At 55.1% G+C, this 23,300-nt stretch overlaps 2 protein-coding genes across 2 annotated transcripts in view; both read left to right on the top strand.

The window, feature by feature from the left end:
• TSPEAR (thrombospondin type laminin G domain and EAR repeats) overlaps positions 1–23,300 on the top strand; it is a 164,767-nt gene that overhangs the window by 94,962 nt on the left and 46,505 nt on the right. The window contains exon 2 of the mRNA XM_055313551.1: positions 19,191–19,411. Within this exon, the coding sequence (XP_055169526.1) occupies positions 19,191–19,411 (221 nt within the window). The remainder of the gene's footprint in view (positions 1–19,190; positions 19,412–23,300) is intronic.
• LOC129502114 (keratin-associated protein 10-12-like) lies at positions 141–1,805 on the top strand. The gene has a single exon (XM_055313554.1). It carries the CDS (start codon positions 207–209, stop codon positions 1,470–1,472), a length of 1,266 nt encoding a protein of 421 aa, XP_055169529.1. The 5' UTR covers positions 141–206; the 3' UTR covers positions 1,473–1,805.

Raw genomic sequence — 23,300 nt, 5'->3', positions numbered from 1 at the left:
GTCAGTTGCAGTCATTTATGAGCTGCACAACGTGCCTGCAAATTAACATCCCTCGGGGCCTCGGAGCCGGAACTGCAGGCCGCTGGGCCCTGGGACGCAAGAGCCAGGACAGTATAAAAACCGACACCTCAGCACCTCACACACTCACACCCACACACGCACCCACACACACACCCGCACCCACACCCCGCCCCAGCACCCACACCATGGCCGCCTCCACCCTGTCCGTCTGCTCCAGCAACCTGAGCTACGGCAGCCGCGTCTGCCTGCCCGGCTCCGGCGACTCCTGCCCCGACCCCTCCTGGCAGGTGGACGACTGTCCCGAGAGCTACTGCGAGCCCCCGTGCTGCGCCCCGGCCTCCTGCCTGACCCTCCTCTGCACCCCTGCGAGCTGCGGGTCCAGCCCCTGCCCATCAGCCTGCCCTGGCTCCTGCCAGCCCTCCTGTGGCAGCTGCTCCCCCTGCCAGGAGGGCTGCGGTGCGTCTGTCTGCTGCAAGCCCGTGTGCTGCACCCCTGTCTGCTGCAAGCCCATGTGCTGCACCCCTGTCTGCTGCAAGCCCGTGTGCTGTGAGGCCTCCCCCTGCTGCCAGCAGTCTAGCTGCCAGCCCTCCTGCTGCAACTCCTCCCCCTGCCAGGAGGGCTGTTGTGTGTCTGTCTGCTGCAAGCCCGTCTGCTGCACCCCTGTCTGCTGCAAGCCCGTCTGCTGCACCCCTGTCTGCTGCAAGCCCGTCTGCTGCACCCCTGTCTGCTGCAAACCTGTCTGCTGTGAGGCCTCCCCTTGCTCAGCCTCCCCCTGCTGCCAGCAGTCTAGCTGTCAGCCCTCCTGCTGCAGCTCCTCCCCCTGCCAGGAAGACAGCTGTGTGTCTGTCTGCTGCAAGCCCATGTGCTGCACCCCTGTCTGCTGCAAGCCCGTCTGCTGCACCCCTGTCTGCTGCAAGCCTGTGTGCTGCACCCCTGTCTGCTGCAAGCCCGTCTGCTGCACCCCTGTCTGCTGCAAACCTGTCTGCTGTGAGGCCTCCCCTTGCTCAGCCTCCCCCTGCTGCCAGCAGTCTAGCTGCCAGCCCTCCTGCTGCAGCTCCTCCCCCTGCCAGGAAGACAGCTGTGTGTCTGTCTGCTGCAAGCCCGTCTGCTGCACCCCTGTCTGCTGCACCCCCATCTGCTGCAAGACCGTCTGCTGCCAGGCCTCCCCTTGCTCAGCCTCCCCCTGCTGCCAGCAGTCTAGCTGCCAGCCCTCCTGCTGCAGCTCCTCCCCCTGCCAGGAAGACAGCTGTGTGTCTGTCTGCTGCAAGCCCATCTGCTACCAGGCCTCCCCCTGCTGCCAACCCAGCCCCTGCAGACCCTCCTCCTGCGTGTCCCTCCTCTGCCGCCCCGTGTGCAGGCCCGCCTGCTGCGCCCCCTCCCCCTGTCAGCCCAGCTGCTGCCGCCAGGCCTCCAGCGTGTCCCTACTGTGCCGTCCCGTGTGCTCCCGCTGATGGGGCATGTGCCCCCAGGGCGCTGGGCGCAGGCCCCACCCAGGGACCGTGGGCCTCCTGACCACCCCTCAGCCCAGCCCTCACCTGTGCTAGGTGGCTGCCCCGACCCAGGACAGGGTCCCCCTGGGTGTCCACTCTCCTGACCTGACCTTCACCTCCTTCCTCCCAAGAATGCTGACTCCGTGGCTCCCCGGGGCTCCTGCTCCTGGGACGCACCTCCACCTGCCCTGGGTCACCTGCCTTCCCTCCCAGTTCCTCTGCTCGGGTCACCTGGCCTCACCCTCTGACCTGTGGGCACCTCCCTGAGCACCCCAATAAACTCATTTCACCAGGTGACCTGCTTCCTTTCATCTGACTCTCATGGGGGTGGTGTCCCGGGGTTTGGACCCGACAGTGGTCCCTTCCTGCGTGAACATTTCTGCGAGGAGCGATGAGAGGTCCTCAATGGCCAGGGCCCAACTACTCTGGGTGGGGCCGTGGGGTGGGACTCATGGCCTCGCCCGGACGGTCAGCACTGCTGGGCCCCACGTGCGTCCTCGGGGCTCCCGAGGCTGGCCACCTGCACACAGGGCGTGGCCTGGGGGGCTCAGCCTACACCCGTCTCCACCCACTGCCACAGCTGGACAAAGTGGCCTGGACAAGCCGGCCTGGGGGCCGCGGGCAGCAGAGACCCTGCGGCCTGGGGGCCTCCTGGGGTCTCCCTGAGGTCCTCCCATATGCTCTGCTCATCCCGTGGAGAGGTGGTGGGCTGGGGGAGGCAGTGCTCCAAGCCCCCAAAGGAAACAACTAGGTTGGAAGCACAATCTTCAGGGTGGGTGGCAGGAGCCCCAGGGTCCCGTCCTGGGCAGGACTCAGGACATCAGCTGGTAGGTCTGGACTCCACCTGGGAGCAGGAGGGACATGGAGTCACCGGGCAGGGCCTCCCCAGTGAGCTGGGAACCCCGTCAGGCCTGGATGTGCCCGGTGCTCTGGACAATGCTGCTCTGATGTCAGGATGGCATTGACGTCACATGAGGACACTCCTTGACAAGGGCAGAGGCATCCCCCTATGTCACCCGGCAGGGTTCCAGAACTCTTGCAAGCAGTGGCCCAGTGTCCCTTCCCCAGAAGGATCAGAGCTGGCTCCCCTGTCCCCCCAGCCTCCAGGTGGACCACGTGCCCTCCCCGCAGCTGTGTCCAGGACCAGAACCCACAAAGTGAGCCCGGCTGTCCTGGCTCAGTGCCCTCCGTCACCCACAGCCACCGCCCCCAGTGCCACACCACCCACCTGCTGCATGTTCCCTGCCTCCACGCTACCCCCCGCTACCAGCGCTTCCGTCTAAAATCTGTTTGAAATTCCCATATAATAGGATGCAGCCAATTTCATTGTACAGTTTTATGAGTTTTGAAAACAACCCGCACCTTCACCCTCCACTCGGGTCAGGGTATAAGCTGTCCCTCCTGCCGAAGGGTTCCGTGCGCCGGAGCCACCACGCCCTGCCTGGGCCCGGGAGCGGCTACTGGGCTCCGTCGCCAAAGTTGATGGTTCCTGGAGCGTCTGGTATGGTGGGAGCACGACAGGTTTGCTCGGTGTGTGGCTTCACTCACTTGTCTCTTTTGTTGCCTGCGTTCGCATTAATTCCATTTTAATTGCTGAGGTGTGTGATTGACCGGCGTGGCCCGGCAGGATCCACCTGTTGAAGTACGTCCGGGCCTCTGGGCCGCCTCCACCTTTGAACGATGATGAAACCGCCTAAGCGCCTGCGCTCTGCAGGTTTTGGTTTCTCCTGGGGAAAGCCCTGGGGGAGGCTTGCGGGGTCACGTGGTAGTAGTGTGCAGAGCGGCGTGTGCACCTCCTGGCGGCTACTGCGTGGGGCCGTGGGGGGGGGCTGTCAGCTTCTCGTGCGCCTGCCGGAGGTGGGTCTGTCTTCTGCAGGGAGGCGTCTGCTCAGATCCTCTGCCCACTGCTCTGCAATCAGACTGTTTGCAAGTGTTCCTTACGATGCCAGTCCCAGTCACTTATCCTACATGTATGCTGCATATTTCTCTGCCTGTGGCTTGGCTTTTCACTTTCCTTTTTTTTTTTTAAGGATTTTATTTATTTATTTATTCATGAGACGCAGAGAGAGGCAGAGACACAGGCAGAGGGAGAAGCAGGCTCCATGCAGGGAGCCTGATGCAGGACTCGATCCCAGGACCCCGGGGTCACGCCCTGAGTCGGAGGCAGATGCTTAACCCCTGAGCCTCGCAGGTGCACCCACTGAGGCTCTGTTAATTCAATTTTTTTTCTTTACTGCCTTTTGGTTTGGGTATTTTCTGTGATTATGTCTTCTAGGTCACTGATCATCTGCAGTGTTTATTATGTCTTTAAACTCATCCTTTACATTTTTTATTGTTGATCTTATGTTTATCAGCTCTTGGAGTTCCATTTAGTTCTCTTTTATATCTTACATTTCTCTCTGCTTTGTGTTCATGTTTTCCTTAAAATCCTTGTACATATTTATTATAATTGTTTTAACTACCTTGTCTGCTAATTCCAGCAACAGTCATTTCTGGGCTTGTTTGTATAATCTATTTTGCCTCTTGATTATGGGTTAGCTTTTTCCTCTGAATGTGTCAGTAATTTTGGGGCACCTGGGTGGCTCAGTCAGTTGAGCGTCCGTCCGACTCTTGCTTTCAGCTCAGATCATGATCTCAAGGTCATGGGATGGAGCCGTGTGTTGGGTTCCATGCATAGCACAGAGTCTCCTTGAGATTCTCTCTCCCTCTCCCTCCCCCTCTGCCCTGCCCTCACTCATGCTCACATGCTCTCTCTCTCTCTCTCAAATAAATAAATAAATAAATAAATAAATAAATAAATAAAATCTTTTTTAAAAAAGCATCTAGTAATTTTTTATTGGATGCTGGGTTTCAATAAAATAATAGTGTAATACTGTTGAGTGTTGTACTTTGTTTCCTTCCTCTAAACAGTGTTGGGCTTTGTTCCATCTGGCAGTTACCACCCGTGGACCGGCTTGATAATGGTGATGCTTCTGTGCTTGTTCCCAAGTTTTGTTACGGGGGATCTAGAGAGGCCTTTGCTCTCAGGCAGGGTTAGCGCGGCTCTTGATATGTGACTTCTGGGATCTGTACTGAATGCCTCTGGTACCCAGTGAGGTCTCCACTCTGGTCGTTTGGAAACCCATTGCCTCTTAGCCTTGCTTAAGCTCTGGGACTTGTTCCCCTTCAAGCTCCATGATTGTTCTTGTCCAGACTCATGGGGTTCTGAGTTCTGACAAATGGCTCAGTATTGGGCAGTGGACTCAAGGTGTTCCCGTGGAGCTCTTTGCTGTATATCTCTCTCTTCTTCTGTGTCTGTCCCCACAAATTCTGGGTGCCTCAGCCTCTTTGACTCTGATTTCCCTCTCTTCAGCTCAGCAACCCCTATACTGACAGCATTCCCCTCCACATGCTGCCGCCCAGAGACCCAGCCAGGAGGCTGGGGCAATCATAGGGATCTCCTCCTGTTTGTCTTCTCCTAGGGATCCAAGTTCTGCATTGTCAGTTGTCCAATGTCTGAAAATGGGTTTCTTATATATCTTGTCCCATTTCCTAGTTACTTAAGGTGGGAGGACAAGTCAGATCCATCATGTCCTGAAGCATAGCCTCACTCCTTTGTTTTGAGACTTCTGTTCTTCCTCTAGCCAATCCCTTGCTTCCTTCTTTGACTACTCAAGATCTTCCCTGACTCTGAAACTGAGTCTTCCCTCTTCCATTCTGGGAAATGCTCCAGCTAGACTGAAGCCCAACCTGAGACTTACCTGCTGCCCCAGGACTGGAGCATGTAGCCAACAGTCTTCAAGTGGGAACCCTCATAGTGGATGCTGGAGCCTCAACCTAACTTCTCTGGGGTTCTGACCTCCATGAGAAACAACACCAACCTTGCATCCCACACAAGGTTCAATGGGGTCCTGTTTGCCTGTATCCCATAGTAAGTATGTCAAGCCCTAATTGAAGGCCCCATCTATTGAGTGATTCAGGCAAAATCCAGATATACAGCTAAGAATTTTGTGAGTAAGAGTGGCCAAGGGAGGAGGGGGAGATGCCCGGGTGGCTCAGATGGTTGACCATCCAACATTTGGTTTTGGCTTAGGTCATGATCTCAGGGTCATGATCTCACAGGTGGTGAGATTGAGCCTCAAGTTGCATTCCGCACTCATCAGGGAGTCTACTTGAAAGTTATATCCCTCTGCCTTTCCCCCAACTTGTGGTCTCTTCCTCTCTCTCTCTCAAACAAATATATCAGTTTTTTTTAAAAAGATTTTATTTATTTATTTATTCATGAGAGACACAGGGAGAGGCAGAGACACAGGCAAAGGGAGAAGCAGGCTCCATGCAGGGAGCCCGATGTGGGACTCGATCCTGGGTCTCCAGGATCAGGCCCTGGGCTGAAGGCGGCACTAAATCGCTGAGCCACCTGGGCTGCCCAAAATAAATCAGTCTTAAAAATAAAAGGAGTGGCCAAGAGAGGTACTTGGACTTGGATCCTGGTATTGCTGGTGAGTTCTAGTCAGTGAACAGAGAGCATTTTTGGGGAGAAATGGCACATGCATGAAGAGTCCAAAGCTGCTCTGAGAGGCCGAAGCATGTGCTTAGTTATGGACCTTACAGATTCCCTGGGTCAAATGTACTCCATTAGACTGGTCTGTAGCAACAGAGAGGAACCCTGAGGTATCTAAAACAAGCTAGGAAAGTGCTTGACCTGGTGATAATAAATTTCACAGATCGGGATCCATTCGAGGGCATGGGAACATTGAGTCTTTACCCCAGGCTCTGAGGATGCAGACCTGGGGGACATCCCGGGGTCTTGGGCTCTGGGCTCAGTGACCATCAGCAGTTATTCAAGGTGGTACGTATGACCTCTGGTCACAGTTTTTGTTTGTCCCTTGAGTCACCAACCTTTGTGTTATCACTAATTAAGTTAGAAATGGAAGGAATATCTCTTAATGAATGAATTACCACTACAGAGATTTTGTTTTTTGTGAAATAAGTCTTCATGAGATGAGGCCCCTCCCAAATGGCCAGTGGAAGTGGGTGACAGTGTTGGATATCTTGCTGGGTTTTGCTTCCTCCTTCCTGCCCCCCACCTGCCAGCATGTTACCTTCTGCACTCAGAGTCGACTTTGGGAAGCCCCCTGGTTGTCGTGACTGGGAATGGCCATCTCTGCTGGGCCACTGAAGACTCCCCCGCAGGATTCTCGTTCTCAGGATTATTGTTGCTCTCTTGTTCCACGCGTTAGAGTTGGCACATCGAGCTGTGTGGTGGGGACCCTGTGTGGTGAACACTCTCATCTATCCTGGAACCAGGCTTTCCACAGGGTGGGTGCTCCGGTGTCCCATACAACCTCCGCCTCTTCTGCAGTCAAGTTGTGGGCAAGCCTCAGACATCTTCACATCAAAATCCCTCTTGATTTTGTCATCATTGGAAGAGAATCAGTACTTCCTCCAAGGACTCCAATGCATCAGTATTCCAAGAATAGTTTTTAAAGAGTTCTTAAAATACCCGGAAATCACCACAGTGTCTTTCTGTCCTGACCAGTCCGCCTGGGCCCTGCACATTCACTGTAATCAGAATGCACTTGCCCTTTGCCATTATTGCCAATCCTTGCAAATATTGCAAGAGTGAGTCCTATTACTCTGACCTTGGAAAGGACATGAAGACCCAGAGACGGGAGGATGTAAGCAACAGATCACACGGTGTGCTCCGACGCCACACGGGGAATATCAGTGGGGCGTGTGAGAAGGTTTTAAGCAATACAGTGATAAAAAAAATTGCTAATTTCAAAGTTAGGAGGACATCAGGACATGCTTTGGAGAAACATGGATCTAGCAGATCCTAGTCCTGATTGTCGTGAGGAGTGGCGGGGGCAAATCAAGGAAAAGAGCTATTCCATGGATGACAGTACAGGAGGGAGAAGGATGAGCCCGGGAAGACCCCAAGTGGCCAAAGGGCTACAATAGCCACCCCCACCCTCTGCTGCGCAGTGGGGACTTCAGGGAGTCGCAGGAAACCACACAGGGTCCTGCAGGGCGGCAGTGTTGTGTGCAGAGGGGAGAAGCGGACGTGTGGTCAGGGTGGGGGGTAATGATAGGATAGACAGAGCCAGTGCTCTACTTGGTCTTGGGCATTTATTGGTCAGTTTGCTTAAGTCAGTGTCCAGAGACTGGACCCTGGGTCTCTGAGGGTCTGAGGGTCTCTGAAGGGTCACTGAGCTGAAGAGGCTGGGCTGACCCTCCTGAGGGGTGGGAGATAAGGAGGGGAGGCCGCTGCCATGGGGACTTCCTAGGAGACCTCCCCAGGGCCACGGCACTGCATGAGGATGTTTAGTTTTTCTACATGTCCAGCTCAGCCGCACACTGGACCAGCAGACACTGGTCCATGTGCTGGAGCAGTTCAGGACGTGGTGGTCAGCTTCCAGGTGGGACCGGTCCCGTCCTCAGGAGTGGCAGCCCCTCGGCATGGGGCAAGACCAGATTGAGGAGGGGTGGCTGGGAGGACTGCAGTCACTGGGTGGGACCTGCGGTGGGGCGGGGGGAGGGACATGCCCAACTGCAGCAGGACTTCTGGGCTGAGGTGGGGCTGCAGCAGGTCAGGCACATGGGGCGGCAGAGCAGGGACACAGGAGGAGGGTCTGCAGCAGGAGGGGCCGCAGCGGCTGGGCTGGCAGCAGGGGGAGGCCTCACAGCACACGGGCTTGCAGCAGACAGACACACAGCAGCCCTCCTGGCATGGGGAGCAGCTACCGCAGGAGGGCTGGCACGAGCCGGGGCAGGCTGGTGGGCAGGGGCTGGACCCGCAGCTCGCAGGGGTGCAGAGGAGGGTCAGGCAGGAGGCCGGGGCACAGCAGGGGGGCTCGCAGTAGCTCTCGGGACAGTCCTCCACCTGCCAGGAGGGGTCAGGGCAGGAGTCGCCGGAGCCTGGCAGGCAGACAGACGCGGCCGCCGTAGCTCAGGTCGCTGGAGCAGACGGACAGGGTGGAGGCGGCCATGGTGTGGGTGCTGGGGCTGGGGTGTGGGTGCGGGTGAGGGTGCGGGTGCGGGTGGGTGTGGGTGTGCCAGCTGCCCTGACTTTCTCTTCGTACCCTCCTGGCTTGTGCTGTCCCAGCAGTCGTCTCCGATGCCCTTCCCTCCTCGGTGCTAAGTGCTGGGTCCTGCAGAACCAGCCACAGCTTTTTACTTCCAAGTGTCCTTGCTCAGTTCATGAAACTCTGGAATCTGGCCTGGGAGTCTCTACCTGTTTTTAGTCCTAGAAAGCAAACTTGGAGGTGGAGTCCAGGTTTCTTTTGTTTTAGCGGGGTCGTTGGGGGCCGGGGGTGGAATACCTGGGGGCGGGTGCTGGCTCCTAGGCCCTGGGCTGAGTGCTCTGCTGGCCGAGCACCGGCCTGTGCCTCGTGTGGGAGGTTCATTCTCTCACAGGACGTCCGAGATCAAGGAAGGGCAGGGTTGGCTCTTCCTGGGACCGTGAGGGAGAAGCTGTCCCATGCTCTCTTAGCATTGGGGGTTTGCTGGCAACCCTGGGGTTCCTTGGCTTGGAGAAGCGTCTCCCACTCTCTGCCTGCATCCTCCACGGCATCCGCCCTGGGTGCCAGTCTGCGTCCACATTTTCTCTTTTTAACAAGGACGCCAGTTGTATCGGATTAGGACTCCTCTCCCCGGACCTCACTGGATCTCGATAATCTGTGAAGACTGTCTTTCCAAAAAAGGTCACTTCCCAGGTACTAGGGGTTAGGACTTCGACTCTTAGCAGGCACCTGCTCGGAAGCAGACAAGGCCAGAATCTGAGATGGGAGAAAATGTGGAACGGGTCTCCTTTCTTGGGGACTGTGGTCTGCGGCAGGGAAGGATGGGGCGCAGGTAGCGCGTGGCCTGACAGGCCAGCCGCGCACGCACATCCCCTGCTTGTCCAGGCACAGCTGAGCTCAAGGGACACTTACCCGTGTGCTTACCCATGCCCTCGCCCAGCTTCCTCTAGTAATATCTTACATATCCATAGATCGATGACAAATCCTAGAAATCAGCATTGGCACCTCTCCTATTTCCCGTGAATGGCCCCTCTCGGCCTAGGACTCCCCGCAGCATTGGTAAGGTCTCCCCGGTCTTCTCTAGTCTGAGAGAGCTTCTTGGTCCTTCCTTATCCTTTATGTCTTGTTGCTTGTGAAGAACCCTGGTCACATGTGTTGCAGAAGAAATTTGGGGTTGTCTGAAGTTTCTTCACCGTTAGACGGAGGTTATTGTGTTTGGGGAAGAATCTCGCAGAAGAAATGAGTCCAGGGAAGCAGGGGTACATGATGAGGATGTGTCTTGTCCCTGGGGATATGGTTGTTTTTCTCTCTGTAATTAATACATATTTGGGGTAGGGGGAGATTCTATGAGATTTTGCAAATGTCCCGTTTCTGCCGTAATGTTTGCTCAATGGTTTTAGCGTCCCTCTGGGGGCCATGCCTGCAGCAAGACCACTGTGGTGTTTTGAGGGTGAGCTTCTACTTCCGCCTTCCACCTCCACTTACTAACTGGAATCCTTCTATAAGGAGGAGTTATCCCATCTCCTCCATTTATTTACCTGTTCTGTTTTATTTCATTATGGACCAAAGAATATTTGTTTTTGTTATTTGACTTATAGTTCACTCTTCTATTATTTTGTTGTTCAGATTGTCCCAGTGTTGAGCATTGAGACCTCCTTCATTTTGGGTCTGGTAACTTTCAGCAGGCTTCCAACTCCCCAACATCTCACTTCTGGCCCCAGATCCTCTGAAATTCTCCTGTCGCATCCCTGGAATTGACCACTTCTCCAAGGAGCCCTGCTCCTTTTGGTGGATGATGGTATTTAGAAACCGAGATCTGGAGCGAGGTGCGCTCATTGCTGCTGGGGTGTCACCTCTTCATGGGCAGAGCAAGGAATTGTACGAACGGGTGCTTGGCCTTAGGGGGAGGCATTCAGTCTTCATGCTGGCTGGCTGGTGGTCGCTGAGGCTTTGTCTGGATCAGCTTTCTCAGGCTAAAAAGCTCCCTCTTATCACTGAAAGATTTTTATCATGAATGGATGTTGGATTTCACGGAATGTTGAAATGATAATATTTTCTTTTTTAGTCTGTCAATATGGTGAATTACACTAATTTTTAAAAAATATTTTTATTTATTTATTCATGAGAAACGCAGAGAGAGAGAGAGGCAGAGAGAGATATAGGCAAAGGGAGAAGCAGGCTCCACTCAGGGAGCCTGATGTGGGACTCGATCCCAGACCCCGGGATCAGGTCCTGAGCCGAAGGCAGAAGTTCAACTGCTGAGCCACCCAGGCAACCCAAATTACATTAATTGATTTTTAAAGCTTTTTATTTTGAAATAATTAGAGATGAAAGGACATTGCTGAGCCAGTACACAGAGGTGCCATGTACTTAAATGACTTGATTTTTCAATGTTGAACCAGTCTTGAATTCCCAGATAAACCCTACTTGGTTGTGATGTATCATCCTTTTTCTATGTTGTTGGACTTGACTTGCTAATATCTTATTCAGGATTTTCGTGTCTGTTTTCATGAGGATATTGGTCTGTAGTCTTCTTTTATTGCAATGCCTTCAGTTTTGATAATGCCACCCTTGTAAAAGGTGTTAGCAAGGGTTTCTTCCTCTTCTACTTTCTAGAAAAGATTGTATAGAGTCAGTATTTGGTCTTCTTTAAATATTTAGGAGATTTTCCTGAGAAACTGAAGTTTCCTTTAATAGAAATAGGACTTTCTGGTCATCTGTTTCCTCTTTAATGAAGAGCCTACTGAAGAGTTGGTCCATTTCGCTCAAGGTTTTTTTTTTTAATTTTTATTTATTTATGATAGTCACAGAGAGAGAGAAAGAGGCAGAGAAACAGGCAGAGGGAGAAACAGGCTCCATGCACCGGGAGCCCGATGTGGGATTCGATCCCGGGTCTCCAGGATCGCGCCCTGGGCCAAAGGCAGGCGCTAAACCGCTGCGCCACCCAGGGATCCCTCAAGGTTTTTTTTTTTTAAGATTTTATTTATTCATGAGAGATACAGAGAGGCAGAGACACAAGCAGAGGGAGAAGCAGGCCCCATGCAGGGAGCCCGATGCAGGACTCGATCCCGGGACCCCGGGGTCATGCCCTGAGCTGAAGGCAGGCGCTCAACTGCTGAGCCACCCAGGTGCCCACACACAAGGTTTTGAATATATAGGCATAATGTTGTTTATAGAGCTCCTCACTATCCTTTTAATTTGTGAAAAATGGTTCTAATATCCCATCTTTTATTCTTGGTATTGGTAAATTATTTCTTCTTGTTTTTTTTTTCCCCTGGTCAGTCTAGCTGGAAGTTTATCAATTTTATTCATCTTCTCAAAGAACTAGCTTTGTTTCAATTGATCTCCTCTGTTTTTCTTGTTTTCATGTACACTGAGTTGTATTATATACAATCACACTGACTTACCCTTCCATTTTCAATTTTCTTAAGTCAAAGTTTAGATGGTTGATCTGATTCCTGTTGTCTCTTCTAATGGAAACACTTAGTACTGTAAACCTCCTCCTCCTTTAGCTGCCCCCGACCAGCCCTGTCTGTGTCGATAGCCCTCATCTATTGGCCCTTTCCAGCTCCAATTCTGTGATTCCTGGACTCAGTGCATGTATTTGAAGGGCAATAGAGTTGATGAGGACGCTCACACAATGGGATTGGAAGGCAGGTAAAGCTCTAGGTGCTGACGTTTGGACTTCCACATCCCTGAGGCCACCATAGCCGGATTCATCCTCTGTTCCTGTTCTCACTCGCCAGGAGGACGTGAGATAAGGGAGCATGGAAAGCTGGCTGGATTGCAGAGATAATCATGCCTGGCAGGAGAAAGCGATGTTTTTATTACAAAGGTCCCCTGGGGGCAGGGACTGCTGCTTCATCTTCGCCTCTCCCACCTCTCAGCTCCTGGCAGAAGAGACTAAGAGGTGGCATTTTGGATCATTAGAGACAAGTTCTGTGGGTGGGACCCTGAGGGCAGCTGAGCATCCTGTCTCGGGAAGAGCTCAGATCAAACCCCCTGTCCCTGTGCCAGGTCTGTGTGATGCGTGCATTGTCTTTTGCCTTCTGAATGTCCACGTGCCCAGAGAGGCCAGGTGCTTGTTATACCTAATGGACAACATGCGAGAAAGGTGAGAAAAGAAGGTTCTGGTTTGGGGTTGGCCAGTGTGAGTCCAGTAAGTGGGCCTATTCCCAGACTGTGTGCGGATTTTTCTGTGTCAGCTGATTAAGGCACCCGAATGCCCCATTGCCGATTTATGTAAAGTGAACTTAACGTCAGCTGTGTACTAGCCGCGTGGGTCTTACTCGAGTCCTTCTTCGCCAGCCCTGGCCGCCTGCATTCCCACAGGCAAACACATATCCTCCCACAGACTCATGCAGGAAGTTAATAGTTGAGCGAAAATGTGGCCCACACAAGGCTCACTGCATCCTGAGGGATGGGTCATCCATTTCCAGTTCAGTCACTGTAGTCTGCCTCTGGGGAGCGACTTCCGCCTGCCAGACAGTATTCTCCAGTCCCTCCCACAGCCCTACAAGAAAGGAGGGTACATCCCCTTTTGCTGATGAGGTGATGGAGCCTCTGAAAGGCTGATGACAGAAACCGCAGGACATAGCGCCTCCCAGGAGAGCTGGGGGCAAAGGCCGCGGTCCTTGCTATACTGTCTGCTTGACCCCTTGGGCAGTGTGGTGCATCCTGAGAACACTTTGGCTCTGCCGGGTGACTGAAGTGGACGCGATGAGTGTGGTTTTGAAAGCGTTGATGTGTGTGGAGCGCTTAGCGCCGGCTGGCCACAGAGCACTCTATCACGCCTTTGTGAGGTTATTGGTGTCGCTGCTATTTTGGTGTCGCCCTGAGGCTTCAGCGGCCTGATGGCCACACTGCCTTTGCCTTCCCAGGCATCCACGCATCCATGCTGCAGCCCCAGAGAGTCCAGGAGTCCCGCTCAAAGCCCAGTGTGCCAACCTGTTCCACATCCTGCGGTTTCCTTTAAAACAAGTTTTTAAAAAGCAGGTTTGAACACACAAAAGGGACATGAGTTATTTTCCCATGCATGCTCCATCTTACATTGTTTTCCTATTTCTTTTTTAAAACCAGTATAGTAGGAGAAAAGTGATCACTTATTACTGTTCTAATTTGCATTTCTCTGACTCGTATTGACTTGAGCATTTTGTCATATGTGGGCCCTTTGGGTTTCTTCTTTTTTAGGTTGCCTTTTTTTTTTTAGGGATTGTTCTGATGTTCTCCTTGCTGGTTTCCAGGGGCTCCCTGTTCCTTCTGTATCTCTCGTGTTATGGCAAATACTTTCTCATTCTGTCCCAGGACCACTGGCCTTGCCCATGGTGTTCTTTGTGAGCAGAAGGTCTTGTTTTGATGTGAGCAAGTGTAATGACTTCTTTCTGATGGTTTGTGCTTATTGAGCTTGTTGTAATCATCTGTACCCCAAAGTCACAGAAATGGCTTCCAACCACCCCTCCTGGAGAGGTGAACTGAACTGTGTATCCTGGTCGGGGAGGAGTTCAGCCTGGTTTTCTCCCCATAGACACTCAGCTTTGCAATCACTTTCTCCCAATGACCCTGGCCTCCTCACTGATCTGCGTGGACTACTGGCCATAGGTGTTCCAGATCTCCATCTCTTCTCTCCATGGGTCCACCTGCCTCTTCCTGGGCCCAAACTGGCCTGTTTTGTGATGATGGCTATACATTCGGTCTTACTGTCCAGTGGGGCAACCCTTACAATACCCTAACCTAAATTCCTGGAAATAAACTCCTCCAGGGCCCTGGGCACACAATTTAAATTGGTGAAATCCACAGAGTAAGGAGGATTTTCTTGGCCATTTCCTTCTGCCTCCCTTCCCACCCCAGTGGAGGGACCCCTCCTTAGAGACTGTCTAGAGTGTGCAGAGTCTACCTGGCTGAGGGGCTGTGGCTCACACCTGGACCCCCAGCCAAGGCAGGTGGCTTCTTCTGAATAATCTGAGTCTTGATTGGCTCCAATATAGAAAGTCTTTCCAGGAACCAGTTCTGGGGCACGAGGAGTCTGGCTCCTGGCCAAAAATCCTATGCGTGATCTATCAGGCCCAGCCACAGGCGATCATAAGGTCTTCATCCAGCGGACGGCCACAGCCCCACCACACACCAGGCTTGGGACGCAGCCAGGGCACTGTTGTCCTGGGGGAAACGTAGCAGGGACCCAGGCCTGCCTGCCATGCTCGGATGTACATCTGCATCTGTAGCCCTGGTGCCTCCATCAGAGGCCTCCTTGTGGGGCGCCTTGAAGTTACTCTCCCCTGTCCGCACCCCGCTCTGACTCAGTACCCGGTATTTTTCTACACCCAGCCCTCCTTCCTCCTTCCTGGGCCCCAGGGCTCATCAACCCATGGCGGGCTTTCATCCTGGGCTCCTGGGCATGACCCCCACCACGTGTCCTTCCATGGGGGGTGGGGGGTCAGGACTTCCTGTGCTTTTAGCTTCTTGAAGTAAGCGACTAAAGTTTTCACTGTTTCTTCCAGTTTGGCTTGCTGCTGTAATGGGCTCCCCCAATATCCGGCTGCTCATCTGGGTCCCTGAGGGGGGAGGTCACTGCCATCCCATCTTACAGATGAGCAAACTGAGGTTCTGAGTGGCACAGTGAGTCAGTTATGGGCCAGACCTTAAGACCTTGAGGCTAGTTCAGGACCTTCTGTGCAGCCAGTTTTGAGTTAATGTATTTGTGGCTACCATTGCATCTTCTCTGCTAAACTCTAAGTACTTTGAGAACAAAAACGATTTCTGAAGCTGCCCTTTCAAGAAGCCTTTGTAGAACAAACAGAGACCACCTAGATGAGAAGAAGCAAGCTGGCTGTAGCAGGGGGTCCCCCACAGCACTGGATTTGGCAGAGACTCCAAGCAGGGGAGGGGGAGAACCTACAGTGGAAAAAGAGAGACTCAGTCCTTGGCCAGGTCCCGGCTGGTGTGGGGGCCACGTGTCAGGGTTCGGCTACTGTGCGCAGGTGGCTCGGTCACGGTCTGCTTGTGTAGACAGCCTCTCAGCGTGAATATAGCAGCTGCGGTGAACGTGTGTCTAACGGATTAGAATTAATTTGCAGAGTTTCATCGCCGTGTGTGTCTGAACCTCCAGCGGGGGCTCTAACTTTGTGGACTCGGTCACCCCGCATCCCTGCATCCAGCAGGATGGTTTCCGGGGAGGTACAAAACCTTGGAAACCCTCCAACTGTGTGTGCAGACTGCAGACAAGGTGTGGGTGGGGAGCCGGATACCATAGACTGAGCATCTGTCAGAGCAAAGCCTGCTCATCTGCATGGGCTGGAGGGGCAGGGGTGGGGAGAGGGGAAGAGGCTGCTCAGCCAAACAATGGAGGGAGAGGCTCTCCCTGGGATTAGCCGCATTCGGGGTTCCCCTTGCTGCTCACGCACCCTGATTGCCTGTGCCCGGGGCTTAGCCAGGCTGAGGCATGTTCTCGGCTCTGGCAGCCTGCCTGGCAGTGGACCCGTGGGTCCTGAATGAGGGGACAGGCCCTGGGGGGCGTCCGCTTAAACCGCCAGGCCAGGCCCAGCATCTCACAGTGGGCTGAGGGTGGATTTAGGGCACGGTGGCTACTGGAGCCTCACACCCTCCAGGGACCCCGACCAGACCCAACCGCCCAGGACCCGGACTCCGAGCCTGGTGCCCACCAGCCCGAGGCTCGCCAGGGTCAGGTCCCGGAGCACAGGCTCGCCCCAGCCCGCGGTGCCAGCGAGCTCCCTCTAGGCGGTGTGGGACCTCAGCACGACCTACACAGCTGCCTCGGGGGTGACCCCTCGGTGTTCGGAGACCTGGAGGATGCAGCCATCGTCCCGCGAATGACCCGCTGTCGCTCCACGGAGCTGCTGTGCTCCAGCGTCCAGCGTCCCTCCGTCTGTCTGTCCCTCCGGGCGCCCCTCACCTCGCTCTCTGCTTGCAGTTGCAACACGTGAATAGGAATGACTGCGAATCTGTCCGCCCGTCCTCACAGTGTGCCCCAGAGGTCATCAGGCAGTGTCCTCCCAACGGTTCAGCCCCCACTCCCGCCCCACCGTCCCCTTGCCACCTGACGGCCACCAGCAGTGCGCTCGGGATGGCCATTCATCCACACCCCTGTCAAGTCCCCTCCGGAAGGACCTCAATGTCCCCTGCTGCGTCCAGGCTGGTGACCCGCTCCATACCTGCAGTTGGTCACAGGGGATGGGCAGGTGTAACCTCAGTCACCCTCCTTGCGCGCAGTGGGCAAGGCTGGGCCATGTCCAGTGCGCTTCCTGCCCCGGGGCTCCTGCCCTATGAGGCCCTGGGCGAACAGCCTGCAGGCTTCCCGTGGGGGGTTATTAGGTGGTAGTAGGAGCGTCTGCACTCACCGTGGATCGTTCTGTCTCCAGCCCCTTCCCCCTCCTCAGTGTCCTGATGTAGCCCCTTGTGCCGCAGCCCCTGGGCCCCTCGGGACGGGGCTCCCACCAACTCTGACCGCTCCCCCGCAGCTCACGTTAGGGGGTCCCGTCATTTCTCTGCCCTTGGGTGCCTGCCTCTGGCACTTTTTCTAAATTCCCTGGATTTATGGAGGAAACTGTGCTCTACCTTCCACTGCGGGGCCCACTCGCCCTCGTCCCAGGCTGCGTTCCCGCCGTGTTCACCCCTGCAGGGAGTGGCCACTAGAGGGGCAGGGGCTCCGGGCTCAGCCCGCCCTGTCCTGGGAGAGGCATGGGGTGTGTGCAGCGGGGTCCGTCCGCTGAGCCGCAGAGCCCGTGGGCCTCAGGGCCCCTCTGCCACATGGGTGGCCACCGCCATTCTCACGGCGCTGCCATCTGACTGTGCTTCCTGCAAAAACAGGGTTGGGGCCCTCGTGTCACCTCCCTGTGCCCCCACAGGCTGGAAGTGACCCAGGACCCCCACACCCACTTGGGCCTCAGCCGTGGGTGCTTCGAGGAAGAGCAAGGGCTCGACCCCTAAGTAGGGGTGTCTCTGAGGTTTCTGGGCCCTTCTGTGGGCTGCCTGGGAGCTGTAGGCCTGCGTCTGCCCCAGCCCGGGGCTGATCCCACATGACCCCGCGGGTGGCTGCGTGACACAGGCCCCCGAGAGGAGCGATGCTCCCCGGCCTCGCTGAGGAGGAGCCCTTGGCTCTGCCACGAGTTGTCCTTGCCCAGGTTCAGAGGGCGGGGGCTGGGCACCCTTTCTGCCCCCTGCTGAGGGCCTTGGAGGCCTTCCTGGGGTCGAGGACTCAGCCGCACCCTCAAAGCCACACGAGCCGGGGCCACGTGGGGGTGCCTGGAAGCTGGAGGACACCCCCAAACACTGGCCATCTGTCATTGCCAGCAGGCCCGGGGGTCAGAGCCACACAGACAGGAAGAGTGCCAGTCCGCCCAGCGCCCGTGGGGACAGAGCTCGCCGGCTCCCTAACGGCCGGGGATGGGTTACGGTTCCCTGGATTCTGTTGGTGACGGTGACCCCGCTGGGAAGAGCCACTTCCCTTGGACCAGGCAGTGACCGGCCGAATTTCCTTCGGCGTCAAGCCCACGGGTAACCCGGATGGTGCTGCGCGCTCATGGGAGCCGGGGTCCGGATGCCTGGGTCCAGACGGCTCCAGACGGCTCTCGCCACGGGGCTGGTCCCAGTCCTCGGCCTGCAGCCCGGCCCTGGAGGCTCCTTGCTTCAGTCTGGGAGACATTTACTTAGCAGCTACTGCCCGCCGGGCGCTGGCCGCGCACTTCTGGAACGTGGAGTCGCCAGGTGCGCGATGTGCACAGGCCCCACTGTTGGGAGCGCTGTGCCCCACGCCCACGCGAGCGGGAACGTGCAGGGTGCCTCGCCGGGCTGTCACTGCCCAGAAAGCCCCTGAAGGCCCTGGTCACAGGGCCTGTTGTCCTGGCGAGGCTGCTCCCTCCTGGGAGTGTCCCTGCATCGAGGGTCAGTGGCTCTGGGAGGGGGGTCCATGATCCACCACGGTGGGCTCAGGTCAGCTCCACCGTCATCATCGCCGCAGACCTGCTGACCGCGGGCCGTGGGCCCAGCACCCCCATGTGAGGCCCAGGCCCTCAGCAGGTCCCCTGGGCCCAGGGGCAGCTCCAGAAGCGGCTTCATTCCGGCTCCGTACCTAGCCAGGCACGCGGTGGCTGAGTCGGGGTCGGGGTCGGGCAGGGTCCAGGTGGGGGTCCAGGCGGTGGCCGTGGCTCTGCTCCAGGGCAGCCCCTCCCTTCCCTTCCGGAGGCTGGGCCCCTCTGGCCCCGGGCACTGCGTGGGCTCCCCACTTCCCTTCCCATCGTGGGCCTCGGGCGGAGGCCGGCCCGCCCATCAGCCACGCTCCGACGACCTTGAAGAGCAGGCAGAGGTTCTCCCGCACCGTATCTGCCTCCCTACGGTGGGCGCGAGGAGCAGTGCCCAGTCCCGGGTGGCCTGCAGGGCACACCGGAGGCTGCACGCTTCCACGGCACACGGGGACATGGGTCACGGAGCCCCGCGGTGAGCACGGGGCATGCCCTCCCCAGGCTGTCCTCCCTCTGTCCCCTCGCATGCCCAGCATGGCGTGAGGCCATCGGCCGGGAGGCAGCGAGCCCCAGAAAGTGCAAGTGTAGCTCCTTCTGGGAAACCCGGGGTGGGGGGTCCCTGCAGACCCAGGGGCGCCGACCCTCACCGGCAAAGGGGACGCTCGCGGGCGGGCGTGTCTAACCCACCTGTGGTTTCCCCGACACAGACCTGCGCCCCCTGGACATCCTGGCAGAGGCCGTCCCTCCGAATGGCGCCGCGGGCGGAATCAGGGTGACCCAGGCCCACGGCGTGCGAGGACTCCAGCTCTCGGCCGCCGCCCCCCACGCCTTCAGCTTCCCTGCCTCGAGGATTTTCTTCCGGTGCGACCTCTTCCCTGAAGAGTTTTCGATCGTCATAACCTTGAAAGTTCCCAGTCTTCCCCCCAAGGTCAGTGACGCTCTTTGCTCTTTATCACCCCCCCCCCACCGCGGCCAGGCCTCTCCCGCGGGCTCTGGGGCATCTTCGGGGTCAAGCGGCCGTCCCCATAGGTAGTGAGGTCCCCATCACAGCGCGCGTGCAGGCGGAGCCCGTGGCACCATCGCGAGGTGGGCTCACCGGTCCAAGGCTCGGGGACAATGCTTGGACTTCTCAGTTTGACATCTGTCCTCGGGAAATGGAGAGCGTGCCCTTCGGGGCCCGATGACCCGTGGCTTGCGGCCCCTTCAGCCCAGATGCAGCCAGCATTCCCGCCCCCCTCGGCCCGCCGCCCCCAAAGCTGAGGACCCTCGGTGCCCAGTGCTGCTCCCCCACGGGGCCCTGGACCGTGCTGCGCGTAGGCCTGGGGGACCCGCTCGGAATCTCAGATAAGGACGGAAAGGCCGTCCCCACTGGCCGCGATCCTCCCCGTGGGCTTGCTCCACGGCCCGGGGACGTCTGCTCACGAAAGCCCTCTCTTCGTGCCTTCGACTCGGCTGCGTTTTCTTTCCCAAGTCTTTGCGTTTTCCCTGTTTCATAATTTCCATTTTCTTCTATTTTATATAAATTCCACTTCTCAGCTTAAAGCCTCCATCTTCTCAGCTACTGTCCTGAGCACGGCTCCAAATATTTGGACGCAAGGACTCCATTCCGCGGACGATTCCCACTCGTGTACCGCCATTAAAGAGTGCTTTTTTTTTTTTAAGTTTTAATTTAAATTCCAAGTAGTTGGGCAGCCCCGGTGGTGCAGTGGAGACCCTGGATTGAGTCCCACGTCGGGCTCCCTGCATGGAGCCTGCTTCTCCCTCTGCCTGTGTCTCTCTGCCTCTCTCTCTCTCTCTCTCTCTGTCTCTATGAATAAATAAATAAAATCTTTAAAAAAAATAAATTCCAGGTAGTTGCCTTACAGGGTAATATTAGTTTCAGGCGTGCAATGGATGATTCAACATTTGCAACAGAACCCAGTGCCCTTCAGGACAGGTGCACGCCCGACTCCCCATCTCCTCCCCCGCCTCCCCTCTGGTGACCGGCAGCATGTTCTCTGGGGTTGCATCTGTTTCTTGGTTTGTCTCTCTCTCCCTTTTCCCCCTTTGCTCCTTTCTTCTGTTTCTTAAATACCCCGTGTGAGGGAGGCCGTGCGATCATGTTTCTCCCCGGCCGACTCGCCGCCCTCGGCATCACGCCCTCGGCTCCCCCCACGTTGGTGTAAATGGCGAGATCCCCCCCCTCTGACGGCCGAGTGACACCCGTGGTGCGCAGGGACCACATCTCCTTCCTCCAGCATCTGTCCCTGGACGTTGAGGCTCCTCCCGCAGTGCGGCCCCCGTGGACATGGCCGCTGGGAACGTGGGGGTGCAGGTGCCCCTGCAGCTCACCGCCTCTGGGCTGCAGGGTCGGTACCCAGCAGTGCAATTGCTGGGTCAGAGGGCAGCTCTGTGTCCGGCTCCCAGAGGCCACCCCCCCACCCCGTCCCCACGGTGGCCGCCCTGCCTGCGTTCCCACCAGCTGCAGAGAGGCTCCCCTTTCTCCACATCCTCCCTGCACCTGTCGCCTCCCGACCGTGGCCGTCCTGACAGGCGTGCGGGATGGGGTGGAGGGTCCCACGTGGTGTTGGTGTGTGTCTCCAGGACAGGGAGGGATGTGGAGCATCTTCCCGCGTGTCTGGGGCCCCGTGTGGGTCTCCACTGGAGACGTGTCTGCTCACGTCTTCCGCCCATTTTTTAATTGGATTTTTTACATTTTGGGGTTGTTGAGTTTGATAAGTTCTTCATGGATCTTGGACACCAGCCCTTTACCCGATCTGTCTTTACAAATGTCTTCTCCCATCCTGTAGGTTGTCCTTTAGTTTTGTTGGTTGTTTCCTTTGCTGTGAGGAAGCGTTTCATCTTGACGAAGTCCCAATAGCTTCCCTTGCCTCCGGAGACATATCTAGAAACATGTTATGGCAGATGTCAGAGAAATTACTCCCTGTGCTCTCTTCCAGGATTTTTATGGTTTCAGGTGTCACATTTAGGTATTTAACCCCTTTTGAATGTATTTGTGTCTGGTATAAGGGAACGGTCCAGTTCCACTCCTCTGCTGTCCGGTTTCCCCAGCACCATTTGTTGAAGACACTGTCTTCAACTGGATATTCTTTCAACTGGATATTCTTTCCTGCTTTGTCAAAAATGAGCTGACCATAGAGTTGAGGGTCCATGTTTAGGTTCTCTCTTCTGTTCCATTGATCTGTGAGTCGGCTGTTGAGCCAGCACCAAGCTGTCTTGATGATCACAGCCTTGTAGTGCAGCTGGAAGTCTGGAGTTGTGATGCTTCCGGCATCGGTTTTCTTTCTTAGGGCTGCTTTGGCTATTTGGGGTCTTTTGTGGTTCCACACAAATGTTAGGATTGCTTGTTCCAGCTCTGTGAAAAATGCTGCTGGTATTCTGATAGGCATTGCCCTGAATGTGTAGATCGCTCTGGGTAGCATGGACATGTTAACAATATTTGATCTTCCAATCCATGAGCATGGTATGCCTTTCCATTTCTTTGTGCCATCTTCAGTTTCTTTCATAAGTGTTCTGTAGTTTTCAGATCTTTTACGTCTTTGGTTAGGCTTATTCCTGGGTAGCTTATTGATTTTGATGCAATTATAAATGGGGTTGATTCCTTAACTTCTGTTTCTGCTGCTTCATTACTGATGCACAGAAATGGAACAGATTTCTCTACCTTGACTTTGTGTCCTGAGAGTTTCCCAAATTCCCGAATCAGTTCCAGCAGCTTTTTGGTGGAGACTTTCGGGTTTTCTGTATAGAGTGTCATGTCGTCTGCAAGTAGTGAAAGTTTGACTTCTTCCTTGCCGATGTGGAGGCCTTTTATTTCTTTTTGTTGTCTGACTGTGGAGACTAGGACTTCCAGTTCTAGGTCGAACAACAGTGGTGAGAGTGGACGTGCCTGTCCTCCCCCTGACCTCAGGGGACAGGCTCTCAGTTCTTCCCCCATTGAGGATGGTGTTCACTGTGGACTTTCTCATATGGCCTTTATTAGGTTGAGGTGGGTTTCCTCTGAACCTACCTTGTTGAGGGTTTTTATCATGAATGGATACTGTACTTTGTCAAATGCCTTTTCTGTGTCTATTGAAATGATCACATGGTTCTTCTCTTTTGTCTTATTGATGTGATGTATCACATGGATTGATTTGTGAATATCGAACCACCCCTCAGTCCAGGAATAAATCCCACTTGATTGTGGCGAATGACTTTTTAAATATCTTGTGGATTTGATTTGCTAGTGTCTTGTTGAGGATTTTTGCATCCATGTTCATCAGGGTTAATGGCCTGTAGTTCTCTTTTTTAGTGGTGTCTTTATCTGGTTTTGGTATCAGGGTAATGCTGGCCTCATAGAGTGAATTTGGACGTTTTCCTTCCTTTTCTGTCTTTTGGAATAGTTCAAGAAGAATAGGTATTAACTCTTCTTTAAATGTTTCATAGAGGGATCCCTGGGTGGCACAGCGGTTTAGCGCTTGCCTTTGGCCCAGGGCGTGATCCTGGAGACCCCGGATCGAATCCCACATCAGGCTCCCGGTGCATGGAGCCTGCTTCTCCCTCTGCCTATGTCTCTGCCTCTCTCTGTGTGTGTGTGTGTGTGTGTGACTATCATTAAAAAATTAAAAAAAAAATGTTTCATAGAATTCCCCTGGGAAGCCACTGGCCCAGGACTTTTGTTTGTTGGGAGGTGTTTGGTTATTGATTCATTTTCTTTGCTGGTTATTGATCTGTTCAAATTTTCTAGAAATTTCTTTCTGTTTCAGTGTCGGTAGTTTGTATGTTTCTAGGAATTTATCCATTTCATCTAGGTTGTTAAGTTGTTGGCATTTGGTGTTTCA

The sequence above is a fragment of the Nyctereutes procyonoides genome, unplaced genomic scaffold (assembly GCF_905146905.1).
Source record: "Nyctereutes procyonoides isolate TBG_1078 unplaced genomic scaffold, NYPRO_anot_genome, whole genome shotgun sequence".
Classification (NCBI taxonomy): Eukaryota; Metazoa; Chordata; class Mammalia; order Carnivora; family Canidae; genus Nyctereutes; species Nyctereutes procyonoides.
This window is presented reverse-complemented; position numbering and strand designations above follow the sequence as displayed.